Source organism: Dipodomys ordii, unplaced genomic scaffold (genome assembly GCF_000151885.1).
Source record: "Dipodomys ordii isolate 6190 unplaced genomic scaffold, Dord_2.0 Scaffold98, whole genome shotgun sequence".
NCBI lineage: Eukaryota > Metazoa > Chordata > Mammalia > Rodentia > Heteromyidae > Dipodomys > Dipodomys ordii.
This window is the reverse complement of record NW_012267314.1, coordinates 3,136,501-3,161,654: the sequence shown is the minus strand read 5'-3', so window position 1 is coordinate 3,161,654 and position 25,154 is coordinate 3,136,501. Positions and strand designations below refer to the sequence as shown.

The 25,154-nt window shown below is 41.0% G+C and overlaps 1 protein-coding gene across 1 annotated transcript; it reads left to right on the top strand.

The window, feature by feature from the left end:
• Positions 1 to 11,376: 11,376 nt before the first annotated feature.
• On the top strand, positions 11,377 to 22,634 carry Myct1 (myc target 1). The gene is given in 4 exon segments (XM_013026959.1): positions 11,377 to 11,415; positions 11,418 to 11,490; positions 11,493 to 11,561; positions 21,673 to 22,634. Coding segments are annotated over 4 exon segments (693 nt in total). The 3' UTR covers positions 22,185 to 22,634.
• Positions 22,635 to 25,154: the final 2,520 nt, after the last annotated feature.

The window sequence follows — 25,154 nt, the reverse complement described above, 5'->3', positions numbered from 1 at the left end:
AATATAAAAATGACAATATATTATCTATTAACTATTAGATTATAAAGAATATGTATTCTATTATATACTGTATTGTATATAATATTATATATATGAATGTTCTCCAAGTCCTATGACTAGAATCATGGATCAACTATTTGTCTTCATCAATTTTTTTTTTGTCTTCAGCTATATTACCAGTCACAGAAAGAATACTGACTAACTGATGGCCTTCACTTCTAGGAGAATTTCTTAGTCTGAAATAGTCTATCTAGAAAATAGTCGTACAGATGATAGAGACTCTTATTTCCTTCCTTCTGGGAGATAAAAATACAGAAAATGTGTCAACTAAGCACAAAATAGTATTCACTAAGCACAGACTATTGTGATCAGAGATTTAACAAATAAAAACATGATAAATTTGAAACATTTCTTCTGTCATTCTGTTTGAGCACCATTTTGAAATGTCTCCACATAGATTCTAATATCAGTCTAGCAAAACCAACAGGGCCTAAAATGGATACAAACATTCACTTTGCCTCCCAACACTGGAATACTGTTCTCGCTAGGGCGGCTACTGCTATGATGTTTGTTGTGGTGGTAAAGACAGTGGATAGTATTGTGTATCCTTCTAGAGCGAGCCTGGACTCCAGTGGACAAGCCACTTCACAATGGGGTCCTGGAGTCCTTCCTAAAGCACCGCCTATGGATTAGAAGACCATGTTCCTAGCCAGTCCAGGCAGGAAAACCAAGGAGAAATTGTGTTGGGGTATTGGGGCTTGGCACTATCCCTTTGTTGCTCAAGGCTAGTGTTCTAACCCCACTTCCGGTTTTTGCCAGTTAATTGGAGATAAGAGTCTCAGGCACTTTCCTGCGTTGCTTCCTGGGTAGCTAGGATGACAGGCATGAGTAGCTAGTACCTGGCTTTCCATGAGACTCTTCTGTTCAATTAACCACCAAAAAGCTCTAAGTGGAGCTGTGGCTCCAGTGGTAGTATGCTAGCCTTGACTGAAAAGCTAAAGGACAGTGGGACACCCTTAGTTCAAGCCCCAGTATTGGCACAAAAACAAAACACAGCCCCTCAGGTCTGCGATGTTTCCTGATTGTATCAAGACGCTGAAGTGGCGCTGTGGCTCAAGTGATATAGAGTGCTAGCCTTGAGCACAGAGAGGCTCAGGGACAGCGTCCAGGCCCTGAGTGTAATCCCCAGAGGAAAAATAAAATTAAAAAGATAAAAAAAAAGCTCCTGTCCTTCAGAGATGTAGGACAGTATTTGGCTCGTCATACCAGGATATTAATTTCTATGTGGAGACATTAACCATTTGTGAGGAGAGGGACAGAATGGGGGCTGCTTGTATACCACTTAATCTATCTTTATATTCATAACTCCAGCAGCTTTTAAATGGGAGGAAAAAAATAGATGAAGGTGAACAAAGGAATGCCTTCCTGTGGGCCTTAGATATGAGAGTTTTACAACATTGTACTTTTTAGCTACAGGCCACTGATGAAATCTTATAGATGTCGCTGCCAGTTGTGCTCAGTGATCAGGCTGTACATCATGAACACAGATGAATAAATCGAAAAGTTCTACACATTTGTAATGGAGGTCTTTAAGTTTTCAGCTTCCATAATTCTAAGAGTAAAGATAGGGAGCTGTGTGATGTTGTCTTCTTCTGTGACTCCTTGTAGAACTTTCTAAGATGGTAGATAAATAAGGTTTTACAATAGAACCTTTACAAGACAGACTTTTCTATGCTAATATCCTTCTCAGTAAGACTATGTGTGTTTATTACATTGACAATATGAATAGTGACTGGAATAAAACTGAACATTTCTATGCATAGCTAGCTGTTCAGTTTCAAAAGATTGAGACTATGAGGGCTGGAAGGTGGCTCAATGGTAGAATGCTTGCCTTGCATGCATGTGGCCCTGGATTCAATTCCTCAACACCACATAAGCAGAAAAAGCTGGAAGTGGCACTGTGGCTCAAGTGGTAGAGTGCTAGCCTTGAGCTGAAGAGCTGAGGGACAGTGTTCAGGCCCCACGACCAACAAAAAAACCCAAACATAAATATATATGTGTGTGTGTGTGTGTGTGTGTGTGTGTGTGTGTGTGTGTGTATACATAGAAAGAGAGAGAGAGACTATGATTTTTATCATCATTGCATCATCAGAACTCTGTTAATAGCACAGCACACATTGGCTAGATAATAACCATAGGTTTTCTCCCTGTCTATGTAAGGTCTTAACTTTGCTTTCCATGATCATCTAGGAATCGTTTTCTCAATTTGAGGCCTTACCATTTTCTAAGAATTTTCTGCCTAAGTGCTTGGGCCTTTTTTCTGATTTCATCCAACCTAGTCCCACCGTTTCTGCCTATCAAAAAAAACCCAGCTGTGTGCTGGTAGCTCATGCCTATTATCCTAGCTGCTCAGGAAGCTAAGATCTGGGGATTACAGTTCAAAGTCATCCTGGACAGAAAAGTCCATGAGACTCTTATCTCCAGTAAACTACTCAGAAAAAGCCAGAAGTGGCACTGTGGCTCAAGTGGTAGAGTGCTAGCCTTGAGCAAAAGAAGCTCAGGGACAGTGCCTAGACCCTGAGTTCAAGCCCCAGGACTGGCACCAGAAAAACAAAAACAAAAAACCAAAACAACCCCTGTCCTACATTGAAAGCAGTGTTTTAATTTCTTTTTTTTTCTTTTTCTTTTTTTTCTTTTTTCTTTTTTTTTTTTGTCAGTCGTGGGCTTGAACTCTGGGCTTGGGCGCTGTCCCTGCGTTCTTCAGCTCAAGGTGAATACTCTACCACTTGAGCCACAGTACCACTTCCGGTGTTCTAGTGGTTTATTGGAGATAAGAGTTTCACGGACTTTCCTGCCCAGGCTGGCTTTGAACCGCAGTCCTCAGATCTCAGCCTCCCGAGTAGCTAGGATTACAGGCATGAGCCACCAGCACCCGGCAATGCTTTAATTTCTTTTCCTAACATCTCATCTTTTCCAGTGTCCAGGTTAAATTCAGGCAGCGGGTCCCCCATGGGGCCTAGAAGCAATGGACAAGATGGCATCCAGCTCTGGAGCTTTATCTTATCAACTCCTATGTGATCCATCAAAGGCTGGGCACACAGAGACCCCGCTCCTTGAGCTCTGCTGTCCATTAACGCACACACGCCTTGCACAAGCGGCTACGTCTCACCAATGACCTCAGAGGACACACTTGGCCACCATTGCCAGACCAGTTACCAAAAACAATGTGCAAGAGATGTGTAGGGACTGGTCATCTACTCCATTAACTTACCATAGGGGGCATTAAACCATGGAAACTCAGCATGGCATAGCTCGCTCAAGGCTCTCAAACACATCAGGAGAAGATGCTGTTGGGTAGTTTTGCTCTCTCCTTTCCTCGGGAATCTGTTAGACATATTGGTACCTCTAAGAGAAGCAAAATAATTGTATAGAAAAGTGGGGTGCTCAGAGTCTTGTAGTGAGAGATTGTTTTTCCCTTCCTTGTTCGATTATGTCACGATGCGTTGACATATTTTCTGGTGTATTTCCAGGAGGAAATTCATCTGAGATTAGTTCTTCCTCCTCCATGAGTGTGCATCTGGAACCTTCTTTATCATCTCACTCTCTCTCCCCCTTCCTCACCTTTCAAATTCTTTGTATCCTTTCTCTGACTCATTGACTCCTTTGGGGTCATATTTTCCCATTTTAACTTGGTCATTTCCTCACTGTTCCGTGATCTCAAACATTTTTGGTATGAGACTTTGAAATGATTTAAGGCCTTATAAGGTACTTTTGCTAGCAAATAAATATTATTCAAAAATATGTTTATTTGTGTGAGACCTTAAGAGCTTGTTTTCTCATTTGTTAATAAAAATAAATTGTCTCAGGTTTTGTAGGAAGTGTTGACACACATGATATCTAAAATTCATAAACTTACTAGATAAGCATGTCTTCAAGTAAAGAAAAAGGGCTCCAAAAAGCACTGTATCCTTGGTCACTCAGCAGAAGTGGCTAGCAACTAGACTGAGCTCAGCCCGAATTGTGAGTATGTGTGTGTTTATCTTGACATTACACAGCCTTTTAATACCATGGAACTCATATTTCTTCTGCCATAGTACTGCTTTATCAACTTTGAGTAACTCTACAACTTTAAACTTTGAGTACACTTGATAATTTTGAATGAAGATATAATCCATTGTGTCCTAGATGCCTTTTTCAAAATGTGTTGATTTTAAGTAAAATATGACTGATTAATCAAAGTTGGTGTGCTGATGGAGACGGGAATAGGAGACACCCCTGTGTCTGCTGGTGGAGGTGAAGCACAGCTAGCGTGGACCAGCTCATGAAAGAACTGAACTGTAACTTGCTCTCAGCTCATTTAAGTTGAAGTCTAAGGAACCAAATGTGGCTCCCATATTGAATATGGTGGTCAAAAGAAATAATTGAGACCCAGACTGACACCATGGCTGGAGGTTTGAATGCTCGTCATAAGAACAGTATTACAGAAATGCCATGCCTCTTTGCGCTTGCTTAGCTTCTTTTCACTTAATCTTAAAACCTTAGCACTTTTGTCTCTAATTGGGGCTTAATGAGCGGCAATGTGTAATGTAAAGGTTTTTCTTGAACACCACTAAGTCACAGCTTTTTTCCCCTCTGTACCCTATCTTTCCTTGGTGTTTGTAGGCTTTGTGTTCATACATTTAGAATATAAGTGGTGGAGAAGATGAATCGTACCTGTGCAGTATCATCTCTATATCCAAAATAGACGTTTGTATGTCTTAAATACATCAGAACACCAAAGACAGAAAGAAAAATGATATTCCTATTAATTGAAGGTATACCTGCTATTCAGGTTTGTTTGTTCTTTTTCTTAAACAGCCCTCACAAATTCACTTTTACATTGCACAGGGGAAAACATGCAAATGAAATCTGCTTAAATAGAGACCAAAAGTTACATAAAATATTACATACAGATCCATATATGTTTGATTTAATGTGATAAAATGAATCATGATTTGACCAAAATAATCCCATGGGGTTTGCTTTAAAATATGAACTCACATATTTTATTAAAAATAGGTTGTGTTTTTTTCAAACTGGGAGCAAGTGAGGGAAGAGATAATATTGTCCCAAAAGAAATCTACCCTTTACTTGAATTATATAACTGTTACCTCTGTGTATATCACCTTTATAATAACAATTTAAAATTGTATATATATATATGTATGTATATATATATATAATTATTTTGAAAGAGACTAATTTGGGTCACAATAATAAGCTAACCAGTTGTGTTTCCAAAGTGTACAACAAACACAATTTCGGTTACAAGATGAAAAATATTTAAATGCTGGGAACTTTTGATTTATGGTTTGTATGTGATAAGAAAAAAAGTAATCCGTCTCACTGGAATACAATTCTACTGAGTACACACAGGGTTCAAGGACATTTCTCTGGTGTGTCCTCCCCTGGAATTCTTGTAGGGTGTGAACCAAGTTAGAGGAAATGAGTCTTTATTTAACACTACTTAAAAACAACCATCCCAACCCAGCTGGTTTTCTGTTTTCAAATGTTTAGTGACCCATAAGACATGCAAGCAAAAGAAAAAACATTTAGAGAATTATATTTCTCTTAATATAATAAGTCTTCTGAGGAGGGGGTAACAATGCTTAATAGGAAATGTACTCATGGGGCTGGGAAGGTGGCTCAGTGGTAGAGTGCTTGCCTTGCATGCATGAGGCCCTGGGTTCAATTCCTTAGCTCCACATAAGCAGAAAAAGCCAGAAGTGGCACTTGACTCAAGTGGTAGAGGTGCTAGCCTTCAGTTCAGACTGACAAAAAAAAAAAAAAGGAAATGTACTCATTATCTTACTCATGTAACTGTAACCCCTCTGTACAATATCTTTACAATAAAAATATATATTAAAAAATAAGTCTTCTGGAAGCATTTTAATTTGCAATTACAAGTGATTTGAGCTGGGCACAGTGGCTTGCACTTGTAATCTTAGATACTCAGGAGGCTGAGATCTGAGAATCATGATTCAAAACCAGCCCAGTCAGGAAAGTTCATGAAACTCTTATTGCTAACCACAAAAGGCCTGAAATGACACTGTGGTTCAAAGTAGTAGAGCACTAGCCTTGCACACAAAAGTTCAGGGACAGTGCCTGGGCTCTGTGTTCAAGCCCCAGGACAAGTGCAAAAGAAAAAAAAAGTACATTTAGAAGCAAACACTACTAGGATTATTTTGTGTTTGGACAATTTATATGAGCTCTACATGATGTGAATTTTCTTAAGACAAGTTGTTATAATGAAGATACTCTTTATACCTGTAGAAAAATACTAATTATCTTTACCTTTTATTATTTAAGTGCATATGTACACGATATAATTTATTTTTAGTCACTCAAAATTATAAAATCATGCCACTATTCCAATGTGAGACAAAGATATAATAATATTCACCACAAATATTTCCTGATTATTCTATTTCCCTTGCCTCCAGTTCTATTAGTCACCTAACTTCGCAGTGATTTTACATAAACATAATTTTTACAAAATACTGAGTAAGATATTTAATAAAGAGAAGAGAAGAGAGAAGATGGAAAGGGAAGGGAAAAGAAGGCAGGGAAGGGAAGAGAAAGTAGGGAAAGAAAGGGAAGGGAAGGAAGGAAGGCAAGAAGGAAAGACCTTTAAATGGTCACTATGTACACAATATACCAAAGAACTGCCAACAAAAGTAATATGTAATTTAAAATGCGTGTAATTTTTGTTATATTTATAATAATATATAATAGTAAATTGCTAATATTTTGAAGTGGAAACTTAATTATACTAGGTCAACAACCAATAGTTGAAATAGAAATCGCACATCCCATCCGTTATTGAGCAATCGAGGTAACTACGATAGTCCTGAAGTAACTATTTCGTACTTAGAAGATGACATAATACTTTCTAAATAGAGGAGATACATACACCCAGCATACAGACCTGAGCAGAAACACTCAATGTATGGTAGACATTTGGGGACTAATTACATAATTTTGTATTTAAGTAAAGTTTCAAAAAAATTAGAAATGGGTGGGGAAAGACTTAGATGAATTGATATGAAATGAAATAGGATAATCTCTAAGATGTACAGTTGAACTAAAAATGAGACTGCAAAACAAAGTTGGTAATATTTAACTATGGTTTAAAAAAGGGAGTTGAATGTGTGCACAGACATTAATATTTATATGTTATCGCATGGAAGTTCCAAGAAGGAAGCAGCAAAATACTGATGGTGGTTACTGGAGGAAATGAATATTGAATGAATGTTGGAACTCTGAAAACCCTGAACCAAAAGGAATGGCTCAGAAGCACGTGTTCTCTGCGATCATCCACTCTCCTTTGCCCAAGATAAGCCACAGAATCTGGGGTTCCTCTCTCCAAAGGCAGGTCATGCTGCTAGAAGCCCTTTTCCCTAAGGAAAACCATGAAGGCTACCAGCATCAATCTGCTGCTGCCTTTCTGTTTTACAGGTAGCCATAAAGAAGTTCTCTCACCCATCTTGTCTGACAGAGATCACAAGATCCTGTGTCACAATCCTCCACTGGAACTCCACACCGAAGAATGGTGTGGGCAGAGGCCAAGAGGGACAGATGGGCCTTGCTGTTTTCTTCACTCCTCCTACTAGTGTTAGCGAAGCTCACTTTGTGTGTGTGTGTGTGTGTGTGTCCAATTGTATTTGTTTTTGTTTGTTTGGTCATGGGGCTTGAACTCTGGGCCTGGGCACTGTTCCTCAGCTCTTCAGCTCAAGCCTAGCACTCTACCACTTGAGCTACAGCACCACTTCTGGCTTTTTCTATTTATGTGGTGCTGAGGAATTGAACTCAGGGCCTCATGCATGTGAGACAAGCACTGTACCACTGAGCCACCTTCCCAGCCCCTGTCCGGTTACATTTCAACATAGGTATTTAGACCTCATGATACCTAACCATAGCTTACCCAGGGTCTTTGGAGCAGTTTCTGTGCTATGTGGAAATGAGGATGGAAGAAATACATTAGGACCTTCTCTGCCTTTTGGTACAGGGTTATCTGCCAGCAACTTTTATAATAGGTGAAAAGGGGCTCTTCGTCCTTAGAACATGGACTAGAATGCATGTCGATGTATTTCTTGCATTATTATCTTAAAGAAGAAAATGATAAACACTGGCCATAAGTTTCACTGATGTCATCGTGCCTTGGTCTAGGAGAGGACCCATGCTGAAGGGGTCTCCCTGCTACCCATCCAGTTAGCCAGCGCCTAACTGCTTCTCCGAGGCTCTGGCTTCAGTGCGGCTGCCTCCAGAGCTGTCGGACATCTTTATCTTACACGTAACAATACCTTCTGTATCCTTTCCCTTCTGGATCCTTGCAGTTTAAAACTAACAAGAAATGTGAATAGATCATCTTCTTGCTTTCAAGTGTTAAGTACCATTGTTTCCTTCTATTATTAACTTGACTGGTAATGTATCTTAAGATACCCTGAAACCACCAGATTTCTTTATCTGATAAATATTTATTAATATCTTATATAACTTCCAGGTACTAATTTAACCAGTGAAAACAGAGACATGGGTAAGATCGTTCAAGCTCCTGCCATAGCCTATTCTGTGCTGCTGTAACCACATACCCAAGGCATGGTACATTAGAAAGAAAGGAGGTTGATTTAGCTTACAGTGTGGAGAGTCAAGAACATGACACTGGCTTATTCTTGTGTAGCCAGATCCATGTGGCAGATGGCCTTCCAGGGACAAGCACACCCGCCCAGATCACATGTGGAGACAGGAAGTGAGTCTAGCCAGGGGGAAAGCTCACTCTGTTTAAGATCACATTCTTGGGATGGCAGGCTCACTCCAATGCTGGAAGCCTCCGCTGTGAGCCCAGCATGAATCCAGGAATGACTTCCTACTTCCTGTGAGCCCTCACCTCTCCAAAGATGGCACCTCATCCATACCACCATGCTGCAGATGAAGCTTCTAGAACACTCATGTTTCAGGGCACACCAAAGTCATATTTCTGGTGAAAACTACAAAAAAAAAAAGGACAAACAACACAAGAAAGCGTGTTGATACAGTCTGAATGTTTGTGTCCACCACCGTCCCAGGGGAGGGCACCCGAAGGGTCTTGGTGAATGCAATTAGTGTCCTGGAGAGAAGCTGAGCAAGAATGTTCACACCTCTGTGGTGCAAGGTGAGACTTCTGGGCTAAATGTCCCTGAGACAGTGGACTCCACACCCAAAGCCTTGGCCTCCAGAGCTTCGAGAAAGAAATTTCTATTGTTTTACAGCCACCCGGATTATGGCATTTGGGTATAGCAACCAGAACAGATGAACACACATTGATAGCACAAGGGCAGGAAGTGAAGAGCCCTGAAGGCAGCTGTAGTGCCGGCCAGGGAGGGTGTGTGTCCTGAGGGAGGGTGAATGGCGTGGAGGAGGTGACTGGGGCCCCAGACTTAAATGAAGAGAGCAAGTCCCTGCAACACCCCAGTGAGGACCGATCCTCTCCATACACTCCGTGACTCCTGAGAGCTCGGGCCTGGAAACAAGAGAAAAACAGCCTCAACATTTCAAAAAGAGAAAAACTCCCCTTCTGGTGATGGCCTGGCCCACCGTGGGAGTAGAAAATCATGACATAAATGCTCACTTCTGTGGCTCTATGCTAGGGAAAAGGAGAAGCCCTTCCCAAGCAAACTACCAGGCTGACAAGGACTAATGGTTTTAACTATTCCTCACAAGAGACAGACAAATTCCTGAGCCACCCCTCGACCGAAAACAACTTTCCTTCAGGGTTTTGATGGGGTTCCGACCATCTGTCAAAGTGAAATGTATTGGTAGAAAAAAATCTCCCTGGCTCAACGTGAAACAATGAGAGGAAGTCTCCACCAGCATCCCAGCCCAGGATGGAAGGAACTCAGTTTGCACAGAAGGTGATTGTGAGAAATCCAATCATCCATTCTACCAAACAATACTCTTTAGGAAGCACAGCTTTTCATTATACAAAACATATAGACTTAAACATATATGCAGCTATGGAAGAATCTTGCTTTATGTTTCAGAGAAGTAGATAATACGGCAATAAATTGTATGTTTTTATTTTAGTTTTTTAAAATGGCATGTTCTTTTGATTCACAGTCTTAATAAGCTTTGTCACTGAAGAGTAAGTGTAAGTAAGCAGAAGTGAAATGTGAACCTTTCTCAAGCAGTAGAATTATTTACTGAATGGTGTGGAGATAAATTTCAGCAGAAAATATTACAGAGGTGAGATTTATTTGCTTGTTGCATTCTTTACATTTTCCAAAACATCCTTGTGCATCTGTTAATTGCCAGTACATTTTATAGTTAATTTAAATTCATAAAAATGGAGACAAAGGAAAGAACAAGAGCATTTTGCTAGAAGTGGGGAGTGGGCATTAGTATGGGATGCATGTCCTTCATTGCTTCCTAGGAATTCTCAGGAATTTCATCAAAATAAGTCACAGTAAATAACGTTATTCCAGGGTCTTAGGGTAGATGTCAGTTTTTAACACAGTTATTCAAACATTTCGCTAACCAACTCACAGAATGCATTTCAATGCAGGTATTTGGTATGCTGTGATTCTTATTTCTGGGCTTAGCTGACTCAATACATGCTAGAGAAGCTCACAGACAAAAAAGACTGTTGGAAATCTCAGTGTGTGACATTTCCAGAAGGCTTTCCTGGAACTCTTCCTCCCTCTACTTGCTCAAGCCTTTCCTGGAGACACAAATTCTATGATCCCTGTGCCTAACATTAAGGTCACTGAAAGTTTTGCTCTTATCTTTCCCCTGCCTGGTTTAAAGTTGATTCTTTCAGTGCAGAAACTATCATTTTCATCTTTAAATACCAACTAAAAGTGTAACAAAAATTGCAGGTCAATGTCAGGAGACGTATATGAAGTCACTTTTCAAAATGAATATACCAAGTAGAGCATGCCATATGCTGATTGTCAGTAAGCAACTGTGATTTCGAAATGTAGAATAGTAGCTAAAACCAATCATAGTTCAATGGAATATGGAGTTTTGAATAGTGGTCTTTGAATTCTATGTTTATGGCAGTTCAGAGACCAGAAAACTGTCTGTTTTCTCAATGTCCTATAAATTACACCCAAAGAATTGTAGCTGAAAGGTTAGCAGTTTCCCCCTATGGCACCAGGGCTGGGAAGACACCACGAAATATCTCTTGGCCTGAAACAGCTTTGGATGCTGCAGGAGAGGAGGGTACTCGGTAACTGAGTGGAGGAAATGACGAGAAGGAAATTGTTTTGTGTCTCAGGAACCATGTGGAATTCCAAGATAAGAAAAACAGTTGCTAATTTGAGTATAAAAGCAGGAAACATGATACACTTATTTCCTTTTATGCAAACACAAGTCTATGAGGGCTTGTGTGAAAATTATTTTTTTCTGTTGCTGAACCACAGCGGCAGAGAATCAGACTGCTTCTTTTGGACACACTGGCTTTGCTTTCTGTCTTCTCTTGCTTGTGGAGACTATGGCTAATAACACGACAATTTTAGGGAGTCCGTGGCCAGAAAACTTTTGGGGTAAGATGTTTTCTTTAATTGCTTTGAATGTTAACCTGTCACATGCAGAGAAATGCGCTGTATATCTTAACACGAACTGAAAAAAAATCTCTGAGGTGCTTTGTTTGCTATAAACCGATCACTGATAGTATTCCTAGATTTATTACAAGAAATATACTCCTATAAAGTAGCTAGAGTGGGCCTTTCGAAACATTAACAAGAATCTGGGATAGAGATTTTGGCTAGTGTGACAACAAAGTATAGCTAGACAATAACGAGACTGAAGCACAGAATAAAAAGAAATAGAAGGTAGAAATAACTGGCATTTGGAATGTGACAATATAATTTTTCCCCTAAAAACTTTAGGGGAAAAATTATATTTCAATGTCTGAAAGTTGTGATCCTATGTTTTATTTAATGGAAACAAGATAATCTCGGAGGTTCTGTCCTGTTTTGTTTTACAATTTACAAGGCAAATGCTATCCTCTACTTTTGAAGTGGTTCTACATAGTGAATCTATACTTCAGGTGATTTTTAAAAGTATCATGACACATATAAGGCATGGATTAATGTTAGGAAGTTAGACAAGTTGTGAGCCATTGTATGGCTCACCATGGAAGCCTGTCACCCAGAGGAGAGCCACGTATTTTGGCTGAATTGAGTCACAGCTACTAGTCCAGAGTTTGCAAGGCTGAGGAGAAACCCCCAACTACTCATCCCAGACTGAGGTCCAGGGAAGGAAGACAGAGGTGCAGTTGATACACGACGCTCCTCCAGGGGACAATTTGTGTCCCGTTGAAAGCAATGATATTATAGAGATCTCTACAACCCTATTTACATGTTCAAAGCGAGTTTTGAATCCTATCAGAAAGCCATGCGAGACTTCTACCTCTCTGAGGAGGGGATGTTTTGGGTGCTTCAGGTGAGAAGTGCCGAGCTGCCCCCGTCCCTGAGCCTGAGTAGCTGGTCCAGGGTCCCCAGACCACAGAAATGAGCCAAGAGGAATTCATGAATTCTTCTCAGCAATAACTATTTCTGTTCAGTTCCAGATTGAAGAGCTGATGAATGTCTTAATAAAAGTATATAGTAGAAGCTGTGGGAAAAAAAGGAGTCTGTGTTTACATATCATAGAGAATGGCTGTGATAATACTGGAGATTATTATTTTATTTACATGTCTAACAACAATATGTTTTTGAATTCTGGGGGTGGTGGTCTCAGTATATATTTGTAAAAGTGTTATTTGCTGTTCTTATTTATGGAGACAGAAAATATACTAGACATGTGCTAAAAAGTAGAATGCACCTAAATTCATCATTGTAAAGCAAGTCACTATATAATCTACTACAAACTAAAGTCACTTATAATGCAAAAACTAATATGCAAAAAGTGGGATTGCCTCTTGCAAACTATTCAAAATGAACTTTCCGGCTTGAGAGGAAAACAGTTTATTTTACAAAGATAAAAATATGAGTAGAGCTTCAATGTATAAGAAGGTGCTTAGTTAGGGCCCCTCCCCTGGTGCTTAAATTCAGATAGGTGAATAAGTAAATCTGTGCTTAGAAAGGAATTTACGCTTTGTGTGTTAGAAATAACATCCCATGTTAGCGTTGCTGTTTGTTTTGGTTTGGGGCATTTCTTGTCCCCTTAGGGAGGGCAAGAAGGGGTCACAGGAATGGAGGGAGGAGGGGAAAGCTATTGTAGTCATGGTACTCAATATATACTATGTAAAAAATATGCAATATGTGGGCAAAGATCCAAGAGGGAAATGAGGGGAAAGCAAATAAAGGGGTGACATTGTCCAAGAAGACTTGTATTCATTCATTCCCTGACTTATGGAATTGTCACCCGCTGCACAACTCCTCAATAACAATGAAGTGATATTAAGGATAGATCCTAATAGTCATTTATCTTGGCATGTGAATTTAGTGAAAATAGATGTGAATAATAAAACTAAGAAGGAAAGAGCTGTATTCAAAAGCATCAAAATCAATGCATAAAGGGTGAGCGGATAAAATGTTGATTTGAGTAAAATAGATGGAAGAAATTGTGTATAAAATGCAGTATTGTCTCATATATCGTACACAGTAAATATAAAGTTTTTGTCAATGTATTTCCTGAGATTCAAATGGTCAAGCTTTTCCATTTCCATTCTCATTCTCTACCTAGGTCGATATTTATTTTGATCACTGATTCCTGCCATATATATATATATTTTTTTTTAATCTTGTATAGTGCACTGTCTGTTTGGCACTTAGAATTATAAGGCTAAAAAAAGGCTTAGACAATCAAAATATGTATATGGAACTGTAGAAACTTCTCAGCCGGAGCATATTCAGGATATATACAATTTCTTGTCCATGTCTAACTTACTTGGCTTCATTTAATGAATGCTAACAATGTAAGACGCTGACGCCTGCTCATGATCACAATTGATAACTTGCGCCTTGGTAGCTTTAAAGCTTCCTGTAAGTTCTATAAGACTTCTGCAAGCTCCCAAACAGGCCTAAGATCCTAAGAACCACACTTGCCAACTATCTTGTCAACAGGGAAGGCGCTTGCTTGCCAGAGCTGGCAGCCAAGCTGGCCCCAGTGTAACCACATTGGTGCGTTCTGTCCCAGCACTGCCCACCGGGGCTCTGTCTCCTGCTCATCCCTTCTCTACGAATCTTCCCATCAAGACAGCAGGCAGCACAACTCCGCCCCCGCCCCCCCCCATCTCTGCTGTGCCTGATGCTCACGAAACAGGAAGCAGTGTCATTGCATTCAGTTATCCCCGTAGTTCTGGAGAGTCCCATATTTTATGCTTATGGACTATCTTATCATTCATTGGTTGGTTTTGTTTTTCTCCTTGGCACACACGAAAAATTGGGAGAAGAGAATGGCATCTTAGTTTGCATTTATTCACTTCTTTAACCCTGAGCAATAGTAGTGTCTCAAGAGGATTATATTCTTGGAGGTGATAATGTGTCCATCCATATGCAAATATAAGCCCTTCACATATTATCCATCGTTGTGAATGAAAATATGTTTACAAGAATTAAACATCACTTTGAGATGGTCCTGAAGCCAATAACTTTCCTCCTAGACAGAAAAGTGCCAAATTGGCCTATAGTTCTAAGAATGACACACTTGAGTCGTTCACTTTTTTCACTCATGAACTGGACTTCATTCAGCTCGAAATTTACTCCGAAGCCTTGGCTGACACTAGACACTGTGTCAGGGGTTAGTGACACACAGTAGGCACTACTCCCAAATGTCAGGGAGCTGAGAGTTGTTATTAATAACGATGGAAATCAGAATTCCTCAGCCACACAGTGAGGGCTGGAACAGCTCCTAGAAGCTTGCCTATGGAAATCCCAGCGATCGAGTTGAAAAGGTGGGCAGGCCAGAGGCAGATTTCTGTAAGATTCTGAATGCTGGTGCAAAAGTGGGCCCTCATTCAGCCCCAGTATCTTACAGATCAGTTGGTACCTCCTCTCCACCTGTCTTTTTAGGACATTTCTCTAAGGCTGGACAGGAAGTGTGGGAGGATACAGAGTCTATAGCCAATCACAGATAGTCAATCACAGATACTGGAGGAAGGGGACCTTTGGCTCTTCATCAAGTTCTGCTGACACGTAGTGACAGGTTATTTCTCATCTATTTGGGGGCTGCTCGTCCTGTGTTCCCCACGGACGCCTCTTACAGTACAATCGGCACAGCAGTAGCTAAGACTGTCCTGACAAATCATGCTGTCTCCCGCCCCTTCCTGCTTCCTATTCATTCTGAGAGGTTTAATTTGACTGAGTTAGCATGGAAGCATGAGGTGCTTTCATGCCTTTGTGAACTCTAACACCTCAGTCATAACTAGCTTTGTGGATGGGTCTTGTCTATTAAGAATGAGTCACATTTTCCCATTTCTTCAGATGTCATTTTTATTGCATCCAGGACATGCTGAATGTGTTCTACTGTATTGCCCTGGATAAGATCATAGTTATGTCCCTACCTTGCTTATTTTCACAAGCAAATTTCTTTGTGAACCTTTAACCACAAAAGCTGAAAAGTTTGTCTCTTGGCCAGCAGCTCAAAAAGGGAGACTCCACACAGCAGCCCCTGAACTCAAACTGGTTTTCTAAACCTGATGAGATTATCTACAGCTCTACTCAGATTTTTAAAACTCTTTTTAGGCGTGATTATGGTATGGGAAATTTTTATGCTAGATTCTTCTCCCTCAACTTCATATTTTGGTAGGTTTCTGGTGACATCAAAGAGAATTTGAAAATACTTTAACTTTCTGCTATGCACTTGGTCTCAGGGACTAGTCTACAACAGGCAGATGAGTTACCTTGTTCCTTGAGAATCCAGCCTCTTCTTGCCACACTATTGGCTAATGAGACTCCAAATTTGTCACTTCCAAACTCACAACTACTTCCCAAATTTTATAACCCATTGTTTGTTACCCTCTCTCTAAACATAGAAACATCTCAAATTTTATTTCTTTCACAAAGCTTTTCTAACTATTCCAAACACAAGTCATAATTATGACCTATCATGTCTATGCATCTCATTTACTTCTCTTTTTTTTTTTTTGGTGCCAGTCCTGGAGCTTGAACTCAGGACCTGGGTACTATCTCTGAGGTTTTTTGCTCAAGGCTAGCACTCTACCACTTGAGCTGCAGCTCCATGTCTGGCATTTGGTAGTTAGTTGGAGATGTGAGTCTCGCGAGTTTTCCTGGCCTAACTGGCTTCAAACCTTCATCTTCAGATCTCAGCCATTTACTTCTTTATATCTATCTCTATCTATTTATCTATCTATACATATAGATATATAGACTCATATATATAGACCCATTCATTCATGTATAGATATACATATATCTATATATAAATGAATGCATCTACCTTCAATAACCAAGCAACAAAGAAAAAAACATCAATAGTGGCATTTAGGCGTAAGAGCCAGGGCAGGCTGTCATTTTCATACAGTGGAGGTTAGATTAGGAATGGAAACCTGACTTTTAGCCTTGTGGATCACTGCAGAACTATTTTCAGGAACATATCACAACCAGGGTAAAGCCCACTCTCAGGAGCTCAGCAGGGTGTTTAAGGAAGGGCAGGCGGAGGGAGGGTAGAGGGAGAGTGGACCAGAGCGACCCACAGAGCCTGGAAGAGATGAGCTCAACCCACTCCTCATGGAGCCATATTTAGTGAACCTTCACTCGGGGAAGGGGAGACCTCAGAACCTAAGGGTGATCTATCTCCACTAACACTTTGACCTCTGACATCAGACCGCTGCTGTATCGACAGCAGTGTAGTTGGTAATGGAAGAGGCAACAAGGATGGAAACAGAAAGCTGTTGGCAGACACTTGGAATATTCCAGAAACTGATGGTGATCCCTTGGACCAGAGAAATCGCAGACAGTGAGAAGATGCTGGATTCTGTTTTGTTTAGTTTGTGTGGGTGTGTGAAAATACATCCCATCAGATATTCCAGCAGATAACCTCAGCATGCTTCATCAAAAATACTTAGGTCTTTGACTACTTAACTATTTGTAATGAATCAAATTTATGCGTCCTAAATATTAGTGTGTAAATATCACCAAATCTCTTTCCATTGCCTGAACTATCACATTCACTAACTTACTGAGGACTGCACAGACTAGTTCAGTCAAAGCTGCCCTGAAGGTTCTTTTCATTGCAAAGGGTTTTGAATGTTTTAATCAATGTTCCATTCAATTGTCTCTGATAATGTCACTTTCAGATGTTTGCAATGACAACTATAGGCCACTAGAGGGGGACCTTTACTAAATTTTAGTACCATTTGCTGGAATTGGAGGTAGTTACACTAACAATGCCCCGGGTTTGGATCTGAGACTTGTAAGACACTATAGTAGCTGTTATTATTAATAGAGCAAGGGACAAATGATTTGGATAAGTTACGCACCCCACAGCCAGAATTCACTGAGGACTTGAGTGCCAAGCGTATGCTACTTGTATTGTCACAAATTACAATTCAGAATAATGATGCTTTATTTATATGGAATGTCATATTAATGTGTTAATTTGATCATTTGGCCTCTAAAGGGAAAATTACATTTATAAGAAATTAGTACTCTTATTCATTGCCTTCTATTACAATTGTAAGAAGTAAACACATGCTCCGTTTTCTTCCATTAGGTTGGCTGAGAAATAAGAAAGCATATCAAGGTGCTGATGGCTCATGCCCTTAAGCTTAGCTACTCAAGAGGCTGAGATTTGAGAACTGGGTTTGATATATTTGGGGCAGGCAAATCCTTGAGACACTTATCTCTAGTTAACCATCAAAAAGCCAAAATGGAGGGGAGACTCCAGTGGTACAGTGGCAGCCATGAGTGAAAAATAAGGCATACAAAATTCTGCCACGATCTTTATTTCAGGAGAGTACAGTTTATCCCCTACTAGATTTAAATAAAGGCTCCTGAAACTTGTTATCCAAAACCAGCGAGAATGAAATCATGTACATGAAAAAGATGGAGTATGACCAATAAATACCACTGTCATACATATTTTCTGAATTCTGTAGTATAGGTAGGTCAGAGAAAACATTAATTCTACTGAATAACGAATTACATATGCGAGGTTACCATGGAATAGGGCTGTACTTTCGTTTTGTTACTTGACATTTCTGTGATTGAGTTTCTGCATGTTATTTTCACTGTCTGGGTTTAAGCAAGCTCAAGAAATAACCGGAGGGTTTTGGGTTTTTTTTTTTTCCACCATTTATCTTAGGCAATCCTTGAAGTTCTTTGTCAGCATTATCATTTGAGACTATTTAAAAAATTCTGCATGGAGATCTAAGTTATAAGACTTAGTACAATGGTTTCTAAAATACAAGTTTGATTTACTCTTGGGTTAGAAAGTAGTTTCTATGATATGAATACCCAATTGAACTGATGAAGAAAATCCACATGTCAGAGGCACAGTATTGCCCTATGCTACTTTTATGACTTCATCTGACCCTGGTTTGCATGTGTTCAAATGTTCAATGGTTTATTATTTTGTCTGGGGCGGGGCAAGGGTACTGGGACTCAGTGCTAAGCACTGTCCCTTAGCTTTTTCCGCTCAAGGTTGGTGCTCTGGCATTTGAATGATATCTCCACTTCTGGCTGTTCGCTAATTAAATGAAGGTAAGAGTCTCGCAGACTCTTCTTCTTGGGCGGGTTCTAATTGGGATCCTCAGATCTCAGCCTCCTGGGTAGTTTAGTTCAAACTACAGGCATGAGCCACTGGCTCCTGGCTCAGCTGTTCAGTATTGATGTGCATATTATTATTTTCATGATTCTTAAAAATATCTCAACGTGGTTAGTCATTTTAGATATCTATATAATGCTATATGGAGTTCCCCTCCACCACCAACTTTGAGCATCAACAATACCTAGAGGTCTCAAAATGAGGGCCGTAGATAAGGATTCATTTAAATAGATTCATTGCCAAATTGCTCTCCTGGAAGGATTGCTCTGGTTTTAGGGTCACAAAAATAATCTTCTTGCTCATAAAACTGGAAGGCCAGTCCAGACCCAAAGCTCAAAAGACAACTTCTCAACAATAGTGGGGCATGGTGTTTTGTGTCTGTCAGCTCACAGAGAGCAGGAAGTGTGTATTAGGTGCATTGTAGTCCAGGTCAGAGCCCAGGCAAAGAGTGAAACCTCATCCCCCCAAACAGGTGGATGAACAAGGGCGGGCGCACGGGGCTCAGGGGTTCGGGTGGCACTGTACCAGTCTAACCAAGAGCAAAAGAGCACCACCAAAAACAAAGGGAAAAAATAATATGAATATACTTACTGCAGTTCTGATATTACAGTAGTTTTCTTAACGCATTTTGGAAACAAAACCATACTCTAACAGGTAAACATATGCTCATTCGACGTACTTTTGTTACCTTTGTTCATTTTTCTCAACTATTTGAGTATGCAAAACATTATTTTCCCTTGATTATATATTGCAACAGTTCCTAAACTTTTTCCTGAAGTGTATTCTGGGTGTCATCCCACTGCTGATATTGATCTTGAAAATATGTTTGTCAGGAAACAGTTGAGAGTTTCAAAGGAAGCCACCAAAGGAAGGGACTATCATAGCTTTAAACACTTTGTTGGGCAACTAACACAAGTTTCTCCTCCAGAAAGCTCGTTTCAATCTCATGCAGCCTGGTGAATTTTCTGCTAGTCTTTACTCCTACCTCACAGTCAGATAGCAAAGCAATAGAGTAGGCCATGATCTCAAGTCTAACAGGCTAGCTGAGGCCTATTCCCATGCTGACTAATAGATGGCTCTCAAGGACAAGGGTAGGGGCTGAAAGTTTCTTAGGCCTGGATTTATGAGGCTCCATTTCCCTTGTCTCCAATTGTTCAAAGTGAGTCACGTTGCCCACCAAGATTCAGAGGGTTATAGTCTTATAACGTTCATCATTTAATTTCCACATCATAGCAATTTCAATATAGAATCTCCACACACACAATTAAACCGATAGCTCACCTGTCTACGTCACACAGACCTGAGAAATTTCATGGTCTTTATTGAAGAGGAGGTATTTTGAGTGGATCGTGAAGAAGGAAGCTTCTGGACAAAGTTTAAAAACTGTATACAGAGCGCTGGCCCTCGGGGTGCACACCTGTCATTCCAGCTGCTGAGGAGGGCCTGGGCAAAAGTGTGAGATCTTATCTAAAAGCAAACTAAAGCAGGGCTTGGAGGCGTGGCTCAAATGCTAGAGTGATCGCCTAGCAAACAGGAGTCCCTGAGTTCAAACCTCATTACCACACAAAACAATTACACCCAGGGGAAAAAATGTGGGCATACCACAGAGATCTAGAGAGAATGCTAGGCTTTGAAATTGGCAGAAACCCAGCTTGGTTTGTGGGTTAGATCATGGGTGGATGGTGGAGAAATATAGTAGAGGGTGAGGTTGGAGATGTCTTATATCCAGAGAGGTTTGCAGTGCAAAGTAGTGGCTCAGCTACCTGCTCCATTTTATTCAAGAATATGCTTCTAATTTCTCAAGGCTATAAGAAGTTAGCATGTCCATTTTAGGGATGGTACACCACACACACACACACACACACACACACACACACACACACACACATTCTCCAGGACAGGAAGTCTGAACAAATACAATTTCCATGAATTGAAGGATTCTGGTATGGACTAGTGACCTTGTGGAAGGAATTTCATTATCATAACATGGGCATGACAGCAGCAAGAGCCAGAATTTGGAGAGCAAGAAAGGCCATGATGTCCCAGATTCACGTGAGGGTCTGGGAGCTCAGGAAATGGCCATCAATCAGTCATCTCTGCAGATGGTCCCTAGCTCAGGCGGGCGCAGGAAGTGAGGCATCGCGGAGACCTGTGTCTGATGACAGAGGAGGAAGAGGGAAGCCAGAGCATGGACCAAGCTCCTTATCGACTTGGCACCTAGAGTACAATCATAATTCAAGAGGAAATGATCTGAAGGACATTTGCAGCTCTGTGAGAATAACTGATGAGCTCAAGCCAGACATCAGCATGAGTATTCTTCCCTCTTTTCTTTCTTTCCTTTCTTTCTTTCTTTCTTTCTTTCTTTCTTTCTTTCTTTCTTTCTTTCTTTCTTTCTTTCTTTCTTTCTTTCTTTCTTTTTTCTTTCTTCCTTCCTTCCTTCCTTTTTCTTTCAACTCCAGGACCTTGTGTTCTCCCTTAGATTTTTTTAAAATTTTTTTTCAAGGATGGTGCTCTATCACTTGAGACACAACCCCACTTCCAACTTTTTGCTGGTTAATTGGAGATAAGCATTTCTCTAATCTGTCTAGTCTGGCTGGCTTCAAATTGTGATCCTCAGATCTCAGATTCTTGAGTAGCTAGACTTACAGGCACAAGCCACCAGCACCTGGCTGGTTCTTATTTCTTAAAAATGACAAAATAGCGCCAGCAGCCTGGGATGCCACAGCAAATGAGGTTATGGTACGCGCGTCTCTGGCCAAGGGGAGACATCTTCAACTTGCCTTTGCTCCTGCCTACTGAGCACCATTGCTTCCTTCCCTAATTCTTCCTATGTGTCATCACTGGCTAGTTCATGCCCTGTCTCGTTGTTTCATTGAATATCTATTGCAAAGTCGATTTAGTCTTCTGTTTCCTTTATTTCAGAGGACCTTATCATCTCCTTCACCGTATCCATGGCCATCGGGCTTGTCATGGGAGGATTAATTTGGGCGCTGTTCGTTTGCCTGTCCCGAAGAAGAGCCAGCGCCCCCATCTCACAGTGGAGTTCAAACAGGCGATCGCGGTCCTCCTACAGCCACGGTCTCAACAGGACTGGCTTTTACCGCCACAGTGGCTGTGAACGAAGAAGCAATCTCAGCCTGGCCAGCCTCACTTTCCAGAGACAAGCGTCTCTGGAGCTGGCCAATTCCTTCCCGAGAAAGTCAAGCTTCAGAGCCTCCACCTTCCACCCATTTCTGCAGTGCCCCCCACTTCCTGTGGAAACGGAGAGCCAGCTGATGACCCTGCCTGCAGCCTCTGCCTCCACCTCCAGCCCCACAGCCCACAGCCCCAGCCGGCCTGACTTCCGCTGGTCCAGCCACAGTCTCAGACTTGGCCTGTCCGCCCCACCCCCACCCGCCTATGAGTCCATCATCAAGGCCTTTCCAGACTCCTGAGGGTGGAGGGGGGGGCTGTGTAGATAGATTTCTGTCATGCTTTCTTTGTTATTGAAAGGAAATCATCAATAGACTGAATATGCCTGTGACAACTGGGCATACAGTGTAAGACACATTTCCTTTGAACACAGTTTTCCCTCCTCCCCCCACCGTGAGTAATTCTCACACCAAAGCATCATTTTCTCAAACTGTTTTGTTATGAGTGTTCCTTCCATGTGACCCTTACTGAAGATGTGATCGTTATCTATGGATCAGTTGTGATGTGTGTGTCTTCGATGAAAATAGAAACTTAGATATTAGTGGTTTACAATCCTTGTTCCCATTCCAATATGGTCATAAAGAACAAAAGTCACTTTGACACTTTAAAAAAGTATCTAAGGATTGTCCATTTCATTTTCTTTAGGATTACAAGTGACTCATATTGGAATTTTACAATCTTGGATTTTTTTTTTTTTTGGTCAGTCGTGGGGCTTGAACTCTGGGCCTGGGCGCGGTCCCTCAGCTCTTCAGCTCAAGGCGAACGCTCTACCACTTGAGCCACAGCACCACTTCTGGTTTTCTGGTGGTTTATTGGAGATAAAAGTCTCATGGACTTTCATGTCCTGGCTGGCTTTGAACCGCAATCCTCAGATCTCAGCCTTCCCAGGTAGCTAGGATCACAGGCATGAGCTTTGGATTTTTAAAAATAGATTTCTATGTACACAAAATGACAGAACCCAGAAAGTTCTTAAGTCCCTCAGTTCCACTCAGTATACAAAGAGTGTGAGTCCAGCAAAGAAAGTCAAACTTCCAGTGATGTCATAGGATGGCCGGGTGACATCATAGGGTGGTTTGATGACATCACAGGATGCCCTGGTGGCATCAGGGGGTATCTCAGTGATGTCATAGGAGATCTTGGTGATGTCATAGGATGGTTCCGTTTTGACACATACTTTGCTTTTCCAGATGGACTCGTTTTGTACTTTTCCCAAAATACCCACATTATAGATTTAATAACTCTGGGCTTAACGTTATTGTTGTGACAAATTTATGTGCTCTCAAAACAAATTTTGAATTTAGCATCAAGCTTAAGCGTTCTTTCAGGGGCCGTTTTCTCCTGCAAACCTGGGTCTGGACTGAGCAAACTCTATCACCGTGAAGAAGTCTTCTCCTTGAAGCCAACGTTAGTCACCAAGCATAGGAGCAGATGTTAGTCAGCAAGCATAGTCCTTGTTTGCCTTTCTGTACATTTCAATCGCAGCTTATCTGAAGACTCTCTGAAGAATGCTTCTGGTCATGGGGACAGACCCAGCAACCACACCCTAAGCAGGCCAGCAGGCATGAGTGGCAGGGCTGAGAAGCTGCCCCTTCTCTGTGAGACAGACACTCCCTGGAAATCCTTCTGAAAGCTTGTGTTCATTCTGAACACAAACAGCCTATGCTGTTATCCCGGCGTTCCGCAGAGCGTGGGATTTTCAGTGAACTCACTTTCGTGTTTACAACACAGTGGTCACAGCTCATGATATCTCCACACAGCTAAGAACATACAATTTTTACACAGGAGACATACCATCTGGTGTTTTCTTTGTTATTTTTATCCATTGCTCCTCAAGAGGAATTATTCTTCATAATGTCTTAGGAAGATACTCACTAATTAAATCTACCAAGGAAGGAAGAAAAAAAGAAAGTAAGGTGGGCTAGGAAGGTGGCTCAGTGGTAGAGTGCTTGCCTCACATGCATGAAGCCCTGGGTTTGATTCCTCAGTACCACATACACAGAAAAAGCCGGAAGTGGTGCTCTAACTCAAATGATAGAGTGCTAGCCTTGAGTAAAAAGCAGCTCAGGGACAATGCCTAGACCCTGAGTTCAAGCCCAGGACTGGCAAAAAACAAAGGAAGTAGGGTAAGAAAGAAGGACAGAGAAAAGATGAACACAAGCAAACCAATTTAAAAAATAATAGCTAATGAAATAAGCAATTTAAATGTTGGGTTTTCCAAAAGGCATTTACAAGTTGTAATATAACCAGGTAAAATTTCAAGACAGCTTTAACTCAGTCAGAGGGCTCATTTTAACCTGCCTGGCATTCTTCACATTTTGTGTGAGAAGTAAGAAAATCATAAGCTGGGCCCTGGTGGCTCACGCCTGTAATCCTAGCTACTCAGGAGGCCGAGATCTGAGGATCGGGGTTTAAAGCCAGCCCAAGCAAGAAAGGCTGTGAGACTCTTACCTCTAATTAGCCACTTAATAACTCGAAGTGGAGCTGTGGCTCGAAGTGGTAAGTGCTAGCCTTGGGCAATAAAGCTTAGGGACTACACTTAGATCCCTAAGTTCAAGCCCAACCACTGACAAAAGAAAGAGAGTAGGCAAATCATTTGTTTTGCCTTCCATTTGTATTGGGTAAAATTCTTGTAATTGTAGAGCTGTGTTCCATTTTTCAAAGGAAGGAAGTGAGAGCAGAATTCCTCTGGTGCATTTCAGCGACGGGCAGCCTGGCCGCTGCCCAAGCCGAGGTAGAAAATAATGAAAACAACGACCTTGTACATAGTGTGCTGTGGGCGAAATGTGAAACCAAGGCCCAAACTGGAGACTTTTTAAGGTGTCTTTGTTTCATTTAAAACGTGTTGTTCGTTATCAAATAAAATTAAAGTGTTATCAGCGTGGGTCTATGGTGTAGTTATTGAGTAATTAAAGCACTTCCAAAAAAATGAAAGCAAGAAAAAAATTGTTCTGTGTGGTCATAATTAAATTAAGGATTTTGAAATAGGGAGATGGTCCTGGATGATATCTGTGTCCTGGAAATACAGGAAATAACCTTATAAGAAAGCCAGTGATGTAATCCTAGCTTCTCAGGAGGCTGCGATCTTAGGATCATGCTTCAGAGTTAGCCCAGGCAGAAAAGTTTGTGAGAGTCTTATCTCCAATAAACCACCAGAAAACCAGAAGTAGCTTTGTGGCTCAAGTGGTAGAGTGCTAGCCTTGGGCTGAAGAGCT